Source organism: Pleurodeles waltl, chromosome 12, assembly GCF_031143425.1.
Source record: "Pleurodeles waltl isolate 20211129_DDA chromosome 12, aPleWal1.hap1.20221129, whole genome shotgun sequence".
Classification (NCBI taxonomy): domain Eukaryota; kingdom Metazoa; phylum Chordata; class Amphibia; order Caudata; family Salamandridae; genus Pleurodeles; species Pleurodeles waltl.
This window is the reverse complement of record NC_090451.1, coordinates 34,803,409-34,815,634: the sequence shown is the minus strand read 5'-3', so window position 1 is coordinate 34,815,634 and position 12,226 is coordinate 34,803,409. Positions and strand designations below refer to the sequence as shown.

General features: G+C 44.8%; 1 protein-coding gene across 1 annotated transcript in view; it reads left to right on the top strand.

The window, feature by feature from the left end:
• The window catches only part of NR2F6 (nuclear receptor subfamily 2 group F member 6), a 76,207-nt gene extending 64,648 nt beyond the window's left edge, over window positions 1-11,559 (top strand). The window contains exons 3-4 of the mRNA XM_069217178.1: window positions 1,162-1,686; window positions 7,980-11,559. Coding sequence (XP_069073279.1) covers window positions 1,162-1,686; window positions 7,980-8,254 — 800 coding nt within the window. The 3' untranslated portion in view covers window positions 8,255-11,559. The remainder of the gene's footprint in view (window positions 1-1,161; window positions 1,687-7,979) is intronic.
• Window positions 11,560-12,226: the final 667 nt, after the last annotated feature.

The following is a 12,226-nucleotide window of genomic DNA, read 5'->3' as shown; positions in this document are numbered from 1 at the left end:
ATCATTGTCTGTTGTGTACTATCAGTAAGGTGATCCGCTCCGGCAACTGCTGGGTGTGTTATTGACGGTGGGTTCGGTCAATCTAAACGAAACATATTCTGGTTTGCCTCTTGGCTGCATATCACTCTTGCAGGCCGGGGCCCGTTATTGGCCGTGAGAGGCCTAACAGTTACCGCTGAGCTTCCGGCATCGACCCGCTCCCCCGGTCCCGCACACGGCCCTGACTGGGGCAGGCCGTGCCCGCAGAGACATAAAAGACGGACTCTGGGCTGGCTTTAATGGTTGGGATAAGCCTGAAAGGAGATGGAGCCCAATGTAATATGTGGAAGTGAATTTCTTATGTAAGTAGGGGCATAAGTGTTATTTAATGTTTGTTGCTTTAAGGAATGTAGAGTATAGAATTCTGACTAGGTCATGAGAGAATGTTTGGGTTTGATTTGACTACTGACTGGTGTGCTGGAAGAAGAAGGTCGTGGGTCTTGTCATGAATAAACTTCTACTTTCTTCAAAGAGATAATTCTCCTAATTTTATTGGATGCGCGATTACTACACCCAAACACTGAACTCTTACGCTGCACGTCTGAACTACTGTGTAAAGCGTTAGACATTCCCTCACATGAACCGAAGGGGCTCGAGGGCAAAGAGCGAGCGAGTTACAACAGCGAGTAAACCCTCATTCAGTGTAACTAAACCAGCTAACTCGTACAAGTATTCTGCTCGTGTACTGGCAGTGTGATGGGTGAGTGCGTCACAAGGTACAGCTCTGCTTGGAAGGACTGCACAGTCTTCAGTTTGGAAGTCAATATTGTCACACAACTCTTGTGTGAGATATTGGATCTCCTGCTCCTTACAGAAATGCATCGGAAGGGTGTAGGGTTAGTCTGAGCTCCTTGAGACATAACATCTTCACGAGTAAAGGTTTGAGAACTTGGGCCCTCCGTATGAAGAGGTGGGATTCCTAAACCTATGGCTTGCACGGAGGTGGGGATGTGTTTTATCATTATGTTGAAGGTGGACATTACCTGCGAGGGAGGCGAGCTCTGTGCAAAAGCAGTAATTTTTACGATTTGTAAACCCTGGTCAATTGTGCTAAATTTTAGGAAAAGGCAGATGTGTATTTTAATACTCTAACTATTTCCAATTCTCGTTTTTTCCCCAAAGCTGTACAGCGAGGCCGAATTCCACCCTCGCACGCCAGCATCAGCCCAAACCCAGTGCCCGGCTCCGATTACTTCAATGGGCAGCAAGTTTCGGAGCTCATCTCGCAGCTCCTGCGTGCCGAGCCCTACCCTGCAGCCCGCTACGGCACCCAGTACACCCAGCAAGGCAGCGTGATGGGCATCGACAACATCTGCGAGCTGGCGGCCCGGCTCCTCTTCAGCACCGTGGAGTGGGCGCGGAACATTCCCTTCTTCCCGGACCTGGCCGTCTCCGACCAGGTGGCCTTGCTGCGCCTGAGCTGGAGCGAGCTCTTCGTCCTGAACGCGGCACAGTCGGCGCTGCCGCTTCACATGGCCCCTCTGCTCGCGGCGGCGGGCTTCCACGCCTCCCCCATGTCTGCGGACCGCGTCGTCTCCTTCATGGACCAGATCCGAATCTTCCAGGATCAGGTGGAGAAACTCAACCGGCTACAGGTGGATTCTGCCGAGTACAGCTGCCTAAAGGCCATTGCACTTTTTACACCAGGTCAGTGGAGTCTTGTATTATGTACTTTAAAAACAAAAATAATGTCTCACGCATTCATTATTTCCATCCAGTCATAACACTCATTGAGCGAACACATTGGGAAATGATGATGGGCAAACTAAAGCATCATTGGGTAGGCAGCTCATTGAAGCATCATTGGGTAGACAGCTCATTGAAGCATCATTGGGTAGACGGCTCATTGAAGCATCATTGGGTAGGCGGCTCATTGAAGCATCATTGGGTAGACCGCTCATTGAAGCATCATTGGGTAGGCAGCTCATTGAAGCATCATTGGGTAGGCAGCTCATTGAAGCATCATTGGGTAGGCAGCTCATTGAAGCATCATTGGGTAGACAGCTCATTGAAGCATCATTGGGTAGACAGCTCATTGAAGCATCATTGGGTAGACAGCTCATTGAAGCATCATTGGGTAGACAGCTCATTGAAGCATCATTGGGTAGACAGCTCATTGAAGCATCATTGGGTAGACAGCTCATTGAAGCATCATTGGGTAGACAGCTCATTGAAGCATCATTGGGTAGACAGCTCATTGAATCATCATTGGGTAGACAGCTCGTAGACAGCTCATTGAAGCATCATTGGGTAGACAGCCCATTGAAGCATCATTGGGTAGACAGCCCATTGAAGCATCATTGGGTAGACAGCTCATTGAAGCATCATTGGGTAGGCAGCTCATTGAAGCATCATTGGGTAGAGAGCTCGTGAACAGCCCATTGAAGCATCATTGGGTAGACAGCCCATTGAAGCGTCATTGGGTAGACAGCCCATTGAAGCATCATTGGGTAGGCAGCCCATTGAAGCATCATTGGGTAGGCAGCCCATTGAAGCATCATTGGGTAGGCAGCCCATTGAAGCATCATTGGGTAGGCAGCCCATTGAAGCATCATTGGGTAGGCAGCCCATTGAAGCATCATTGGGTAGACAGCCCATTGAAGCATCATTGGGTAGACAGCCCATTGAAGCATCATTGGGTAGACAGCTCATTGAAGCATCATTGGGTAGGCAGCTCGTAGACAGCTCATTGAAGCATCATTGGGTAGGCAGCCCATTGAAGCATCATTGGGTAGGCAGCCCATTGAAGCATCATTGGGTAGGCAGCCCATTGAAGCATCATTGGGTAGGCAGCCCATTGAAGCATCATTGGGTAGGCAGCCCATTGAAGCATCATTGGGTAGGCAGCTCGTAGACAGCTCGTAGACAGCTCATTGAAGCATCATTGGGTAGACAGCTCGTAGACAGCTCGTAGACAGCTCGTAGACAGCTCATTGAAGCATCATTGGGTAGACAGCTCGTAGACAGCTCATTGAAGCATCATTGGGTAGACAGCTCGTAGACAGCTCATTGAAGCATCATTGGGTAGACAGCTCATTGAAGCATCATTGGGTAGACAGCTCGTAGACAGCTCATTGAAGCATCATTGGGTAGACAGCTCATTGAAGCATCATTGGGTAGACAGCTCATTGAAGCATCATTGGGTAGACAGCTCATTGAAGCATCATTGGGTAGACAGCTCATTGAAGCATCATTAGGTAAACTCAATGTATCATTGGGTAGGAACATTGAAAAGTAATTGGTAAGATAATTGAAGCGTCATTGGGTAAAATAATTGAGGCATCGTTGTGTACATTCTTTACATGATTTGGTATTTACATTGAAACGTAATCTCGTAAACCCATTTGAAATGAGATTTATTAGGTAACCTCACGGCTAATCTCCCTGAAATCCGTTTGGTGGACTCTTTGTGACTCTTCGTGCTCTGGTCCTTAAATGGAGAGCTGCAGTGATCACTGGAATTATGTGGCCGTGGAGCACAAAATCATGTTTAGCTCGCAGCGAATGTGCGCCTCGTTGCCAGGCAGTGTAGTGTGCCTATGCTACTTAGTACCTAGTATCTCAGTTAGATAGTCTGTTACGTTTCTAGAGTTCTTACTGAAATAAAATGGCTGAGTTTTTTTTGTATCCTGATGGCCAGCTTAAAAAGTTCGCTATATACATGTCTCGGCTGTGAAACATTAATTTGCTTGATTAGTGAGAGAAGCCTCTTATGCCAAACAAGCATTCTTCCCACCCTGCTTTAGTCACATTTAAATTTGTTAGAATTTTGTTATGATGCAGCTAACGCACTTCCTTAGTCAGATGTGGGTATTAATACTGTGCAAAAAAAAGTTTTACTAAATGAATTACTGTTTAATATGTGAGTATCAGAAAGTGACAAGTTAAGATTTGTAGTGCAGCGTTGAGTCGGCTTTTTATTTCAGTGAATTTTGATCCTTTTGTCTAAACATTCTTTTGGTTTACATCTGGAAATTATGCAGCAGGTGATTGAACATAAAACCTGCCCCACGAATCCATAATTGCGTGGTAACCTCGGTAGTCGCAGAATCGCGAAGTACTCGAGGCTCCGAGAAGAACGCATGCGGGACGCCTGCTCACCCCTGACGCCAGCGTTTGACACACAGATATCCTGCAGCGCCCTCTGGTGGCTTGATAAGAGAATGAATCCTCACACCCCTTTGCTGCACCTGAGAATACATTAAACGGCGTGCGAGTCTTTCTTCATCACCGTTACAAGACCACAGCTATTTTGAACATTTTCTCCAATATGGCACTTCCGCCCGAAACAAACAGCCAGCTTTGTTCACCTCTGAAGAATACGAGCAGCTCACGGCTCTGTGTCCCAGGAGACGACCAGAGCTTACGCGAGTCAGATTGCTTTAGCTTGTCTTAACCTTTCAGACGGGCCGCGGTTTCTACTACCTGTGTTTAACAGTTCGAGATTTCGCTTCCTGCATTGCAGTTTTTCTGTCCACTGGTAACTTTCTGCATCATAATAGAGAGACTATTCCCGCCAGCGTGCGGGGCCCCGGGACACTTCCAGGCCACACATGAGCATGTGCAGTAGATGTTGTGAAGAGGGCGCTGGCGTTCCCATATGCAGTTACAACCTACACAACCTGTGCAGGCGTGTCTTTGTTTCCCAATTTACGACTCTGTTCCTGAAACAGAGCTGCAACGTAGACTACTCACAGGCCAACTGCGCAGGGCTGGAGAAAAGTAGTTTGATGGTGTGAATGTCAAGAAAAGCTGAAACGCGCCCTCCTCCTTCAAGGGAGCCAACAGTCCTGTTTCTGCTGCACTGACAGTGGCCTGTTAGCCGCAGCTCTTTTTCAAGGAGCATAATCTAGTGCAATATGAACCGAAGAATTACACTTCTACTTCCAGACTGCACAAGATCCGGATAGGAACCGCGCGCCGTGGGACTGTGATAATCCGAGTGGTTCTCACACGAGGTAAAGAGGCTTGCAATAGTGCACGGTAGGCATCACGATGAAGGGCGGAATTGTCGACACACAGACTTTATAGTGACCTTGGCAACCGGTGCATCCCTCTAGCGAAGGAGATGCTCATTTGGAGAATTCCTAAACATCAGAGGACGGAGGACACGGGAATAAGCGGTCAAACTCAAAACGGTGTTCTTGGCACTAGAGGCCATTGAAAGACTTGTAACATGCTAAGTAGTTTAAACACAGACAGACAGTACCGCAATGAACTTTCTCCAGCATTTGATCTATCAGTCACCTCCTTGGTTCGTCCACATTGTTGAACTGGAAGTCGTGTGGTACATTTCAAAAGCAGTGCAAAGCACATTATAGCCTCTCAAGGCTTCCAACATAGTCTCCTTGGAAGAATTTTTCATATGGTGAGCCAGAAACACTTTCAATATGCCATGCTCTCCTTCGGCCTCAACACCATCTGTTGGTTGTACAGTGATGACAGTGGTTGTCACCATTCTTCAAAGGTTGGGAGTTCCTATATTCCCATACCTCGATGACTGGCTACTGAAGGTGGGCTCGCTGGGAGGAGTCGACCTCCGCAAGATTGTGGAATCCTTAACATTGTTGAGTTTCCCCTTTAATGAGTGAAAGTCCTGTCTGGTTGCCTCACAGAGACATCCATTGAGTGCTGCAATCCTGGATGTGGAGAGGTGCTTTCCTCCACCCCAGGGAGTCCTGCACATTAGGGCTATGATCCCAATCTTTCAGGTCACTCCTGGATCTTGGTGAGGATGGCTCTGTGCGTTGTTGGGTCAATAGCCTGTAGGGGGCTGACTGATTGCAATTTTGCCGCTGCAGACTGCTCTCCTTTCCTCAGCCTGAGCGGACAGTGGTGATGGATGTATCACTTTTGGGTTTGTGTGTGGTGAAGGTCATCTATGGGAGACTGAGGTCAGATTCCTCTAGTCTCCAGCAGAGAGCCTGTTCCACATCATCCTACTGGAGCTTTTGGTAATTTGTTTGGCCATGGAGGCAGTAGTTCCTGGCACTGAATAAAACTACTTTTTGTGCCAACATACTTCTTGTGTAAGAGCAGATTGCAATCTTTCACAGTGAAGCCAGTTGACAGACTGATAGAGAAAAAGAGAGAATTTTAATAAAAACAAAATATCTTGTTTAAAACCAGACCTAACTTAGAGCCAATTCTTAAAGTATCAAGTTCACCCATGGTATATGTCTTTGCATTAGTGCCGTTTCACATATGTCATGAATTGACCCCTGGAAGAATTTTTACCTTTGCCTATCTTCAGGAGTAAGACCAGGAAATTGTACTCCTAGAAAATATTTGTGAACTGTATTTTAGCACAAGCAAATATGCATGTGCAGATTTTGTCCAACCACTTTTTCCCAACCCTGGAAGAATTTTTATTTTTGACCCTTGTCAGGAGTACATTTTCAACTTTTCTCTGCATGGCAAATGATTAGAGTAGAGCTAGAGAAAACCCTTAAAACATGCAGGTTAGTAGGTTTGCACAGACTCTGAAGGGCATTCCAATCCTGGGACTATTGCTTACTGCTACCTCCAGCCCCAGGGTATAGATCTGTGGAAAAGTGACAAAAAATTAAATTGTTAGTTTCCAAGCCCTACTGTGGTATAGTAGAATAGCTCTGGCAAAATCAGAAAGGCTATTATCAGAGCTCTTATATAATGAGATTGCTACTATAATTTATCGCCCCACTACATTGCGCCAAAGGGACAAGTACATTTATTTTACAGGGCAAGTATATTTATGAAGTTACTTGTACCATAGATAAGTAGATATTTCATTAAATTCCACACACCTTGGGGGGAGTGGGTGGTTGTACCTTTGCAACAATTTTCCCTCATGGCAAGAATGAACAAGAATGGTGCTAAATATTGTCAAATCTTGCTACAAAATCAGATTGTGTTCTCCTGCTCTCATTCCACCAAAGGTGTACAAATCTCCACACTTGAAGGATCTGACACAAGAAGTAAGGGTTCTTTTTATGAAAGTTGTGAAAGAACAAGAGAACGTATTCCTGTTTTTTTTCTTTGTTAAAAAGAAAAATCTTAAATTGGAGTTCTGCCTATCCTGGATCTCAAATATGCCAATAAATGAGTGAAAAAGGAGAAATTTGGAATTCTGGTTCTCAATCAGTTGTGTCTGCCTCTTAATATGAGGTTGAATGGCATCGGTAGATCTGCGATATGCCTAGGGCCATAGCTACATCTACACGGCGCATTCAGAGTGGGATACTCATTAAGTTTGTATCTTCCCTTTCGGCCTGAGGTCCGCCTCAAGAGTCTTTCTCAAATGCATGTCCGATAAGTGGCTTATTTGCCTTCCCATGCTGACTGACTTCAGCGGGAGATGGATAATATCCTAGCCCTTGTCTGTATCCTGGGTCTCGACATCAACTCTTCCAAATAATTCTTCAACCAGTGCAGACAATACTTAACCTTCGAGCCGTGATGGACATGCTTCAAGCAGAAGTGTCTCCTTTGGAGGAAAAACGATCATCTTTATGCACAAAAATTGTTTGTTGGAAAGTATAAGAAGCTCGATCAGTCAGGCGCATATCATCCTTCCTGGGCAGTATAGTTTCCTGCATCTTTCTATTTTCCAGAGTATATATGGACCATTACATACATCCCGTTTGTTCCCGTTCAGCCTGTGACTTTTTGTTTAACCAACAGTGATTTACTAACGAGCCATTTACCACTTGCTATAACTTATTTTGTTTCCATACTGACCTTAAACAACAACCCTTACATCACTCCCAATTACTCACTGATACAGAGAGGAAAAATATCCTGGCTGTAGGGGGTGAGAGAGACACCTGCTACTAGTTGGTAACTCCTAGTCTGCTATGAATGGCTGCTTGTTTTTGCCATGGATATCTTTATCTGTAAAAATCTTGTATCAAATTTGTAAATTGCTTTTAAATCCCGTTTATCCATCTTTTGTTTTACAGATGCTTGCGGTCTCACAGATCCTGTGCACGTGGAGAGTTTGCAGGAAAAAGCTCAAGTTGCGCTCACGGAGTATGTACGCGCCCAGTATCCTTCCCAACCCCAGCGCTTTGGACGCCTATTGCTGCGACTCCCAGCGCTGCGAGCTGTGCCGGCTGCTTTAATATCCCAACTTTTCTTCATGAGACTTGTTGGCAAGACACCGATTGAAACACTGATCAGGGATATGTTGCTCTCCGGCAGCTCTTTTAACTGGCCGTATGCAGCAAGCCAGTAGTCGTTCCTTGGGGAGATGGGGATAAATGTGAAATGTTTGCCATGCCTTGATTTACATTGCTGATGGCCGTAAGTGACTTCGTCTAGAGGACTATAAAAATGCAATGCCAAGCCTGTTGTGGTAACCCTCGGAGCTGCTCTGAAGTGGACCTTTTACCGAAGACTGAGATCACGGTCATGTGCTTTGGACTTAGGGATTCTTTCTCTTATACATGTGGGCTTCTCATCTTTCACAGTCTGAGCACCGATGTCAGAACCTCCTCAGGCTGGAGGCCATGTTTCATTCTGGGACATGTTTGTGGTGTTTGCCAAACTGTACTTGGAAGGGCTGATTCACACCCGTTTGTTCGATCCTCTAAGACTGCAGTGGCCAGTCTGTGCCTGGTTTTTCGGATTAGACAGTCTAGGTTGGTCATGGTTGAAGAAAATCAAAATAAAACGGTCAACGCTTAAAGGATCCTGAAGCGGCTAGAAGGCTTGGAATCTGATCACCTACCATCCTTCAGAATTCAGTTGGACTTAGAGACCCTAATCCTCAGGATGAAATCTGTCCACCAGGTCTTCTAAACTCTTTCTTAACAAGAAATCTGTAAGAGAAAAGATAGCCAGGCAGTGCCCCAGGAGGGTTAAGCTACACGTTAAAACACCTTAGTTATGGTGCGACTAAAGCTTGAGGGCGAGCCCGTGGTGCATAATGAGTTATTCTGATAGAGCTGCATACTACTTTTCATCTGGACCCTTGGTGTAGTTGAGCTTGTCTGAATATAGCTAGCGGTACATTTTAAGTCCTGGTGAGAGAACCCCTGAAACACTGAAGTGTCAAAAACACTATTGTATGAGCACTGCGAGGAAGTCACAGCCTTGGTGGTGATGGGAGCGAAGTAAGGGTTTATTTTGGACCCACCTTGCCCTCTTTAGGCGGACGTTTAAGAGGGCTACCCTGGTACTTCCTATGCCCAGATTGATTCTCCCTGATACCTAAAGCTGACTTTTAACCTCACAGGCACTTAGGTGAAAGGGAAGACGGAGACGTGGGTGCCAAACTGCTGCACATGTGGGAACCATTTAAAACGTTCTGCTCAGAAGCATCTGCTGGGAATAACTCTTTTTGTAAAGGGGTTTCCTGGTACTTTATAAAGCGAAAAACACTTTGACTGACTTGCCTTCTTGAGAAAAAGTTGCTTGAAAGGATGGTCTTGTTTATTCGAGCAGCTGATGTATGGACGCTGCAGATATGGCACACACGGCAAGTTGAAACTGGCCCATGGGAGCTTGGCTACCATCGTGGCTACGCAGAGATGAGGCCGTTGCCACAAAGCAAGTTTTTGTCCCAGAAGCCCTTTCTTGTGTGAGGTCTTCTCTATCGTCCCAAAAATCTCAGTAGCTTTCTTGAACTTTATGGGGTACATGTTATGGGTCATATTTTGGCAGCACATTATAAATGACGGGGCCAGACTTTGAAGCTGTGTTTTTTAATTCCTTTAGCATGGGTGAAAATATTGCGTCCTCTTCAAACCTCACCAACGCACAGCACTGAGATATTATGTTTCACCCCTGCACAAGACAGCAAGTCGCAGATCAGTCCCTCCGGCACCAGTGTATCAGACAAATGTAGTTGTCTGCTGAGCAAGCCAGGGGGCAGGCAGCACTTCATCCACCTTATTCTCTCTTGTGAGCTATATCTGTGTGTACATATGTTGATCTTATAGAAATACATTTTCAAAATCGCCATATTACTTATTACAATTGAGTTTCTGCCGATTTGTTGTGTGCACCGTGTAAACCCCGGAATGTTAATGTGGAAAAGTATGTGACCTAATTGCAGTGTAGATGAGACAGTTGTGCTGGAGGCTGTACATTAGAAATCTGAGTGCGATACTGCACAAAGTCTCACTTCATGTGCAGAAAACCTTCCTCTACTTGACAGAAAAGAGGAGAAATTCACAGAATTGAGGCACGTGGTACCTTTTTCGAAAGGAAGGTGTTCTCTTGTGACTAGACTATACTACTGGTCGCATGGTGGAGGCTGCTATGTTCATTTCTAGTGGGCATCTGTGCAGATATGAGCCAAGTCTATCTTGATAGGCAGTTGTTGCTTATTGTTTCAATGTTTTAAGTAAAGTGACCTCCACTTTAGTTGGAAAATACCCCCACAACGGATCTTAATTTACATGCTCATTTATTCAGGTAGAAAGAGCACTCCTTTCTTTAATCTGCTCAGACTCTCTTAAGAGACAAGCAATGTTTAGGGAAAGTTCCTGGTCAGGTGACGGTAGACCAAGAACTACCCGTTGAATTCTAAGATGGAACATCTGGTAAGGTACATCTGGAGAAAAGATCGGTGAGGAGGGATGAATTAACCCTGAATTTGAGATTCACTAAGTAGGCTGACCGCTTTACATTGATTCACAAGCACAGTAATTGCTGTCCTCACTTCATCCTTTGTTTAGTTGTCCCTGGCTAATTTGAAGCATTGTATGTTCTTTCAAGTTTACTTATTTTTTATTTGTATGCATTGCCTGCATGCATCGCGGTTATAACAAAGTACATTCCGACCCGTAGACAAGGCTAGTAACCGCAGCATTGACGTTTTATGGCATTGCCATAACATGCATGATTTATCCAGCCATGAGACGCTGCGCCGGTTTCTCCTCTGCCAGTGTTCTTTCATTTGAACAGCTTCAAGTCCAGATGTGACCAGTTTATAATGCATTTCCATCTATTGATTTAATTTCTGAATGGTTTCTTTAGATCCAGGCTAGTTAGCCCTGAACTGGGTATTTCCTTGCAAAGAAATCGGCGATTAAAATGTTGCTAGATTGCAATGTTCTTGCGTGTAAATTATGCGTTATAAGTATCTCCCTGCTTATGTGTTTAAACCTGTCCTTTTCATTCTCCTTATTGGAAATTGTCATCGCTTCTCAGGGTTATTGACTTCGCTAAACAGAGTGAAGTGATATAGGATGTAAAGGAAGAACGTGAAATTGTGGACTCTTATGGAAGTATTTAGTGTCGGTTATTCTGATGAATGCACCCATCCTCCTCGAATAAACTGAGGAAATATCTGATCTAGAAAATAGTTTACATGGTTGCCACTGCATTGCAGAAGACAGTGATTTCCTGCAGCATTTAAGTATGTTGAAAGCTGCAAAGATAATATAAGTTGAAGAAAGTGTATTTTTTTTTTTTTTTTTAATCATACCTGATTGAATGTCTTACAATTAAACACTGTGCTAATGCCAAAAACAGTTGGAAGGGGGTATAGCCAAAGATTAAGCATAGTAATAAAACCTTGTTTTACACCTGCTAGTGACTCCCTTGTGTTTGGGATTGCTGATGTCCTCTGAATCTAAGGATGTCCATGGACAAAGACTCTCACTCTTTTTTTTTTCTGTGCTTTAACAACCACAGTGGCTGACATACAAAAAGGCATCAAAAAACAAAATACTGCAGCGGGATTCCCTAAAAACGTGTGGATGCTATATGTTAACTTTTTCGCAAGGTGCTGTTGCAAACAAGGTTGGGGTAATAGTGAAAACAAACCTCATGGAACACCAGTTTCCCTTGGGCTGATCATAAAGCCTTGTTTACCTAGTGTTTAAGTTGAGAATTAGTTATTTGCGTGTAATGCATCTTTGTGCAAGAAAAGGAAACTCAAAAACAATAAATGTGGGACACATTATCCTCAAGCAGAATCCTCTTGAAGCATATGAGGGAAAATATTAAAACATTAAAAGCGTTTGGGAGTGTAGAATGGGGGACAGAACCATTCTTGATAATTGATGTGGCTAAGGAGGCTCAGAGCTAATCTTCTAAAGCAGAGAGATCCGTTTCTGATGGATACAACTACCTGTGGATTCCTCACCTCATGAATACTCCCATGGCGCCAGCATTCGACGGAAATCTTCTTACTAGTCTCTGCACGTCGACGAGGACGTCACTGTCTCGCACGCGACGCCGTCTGACGTCATAC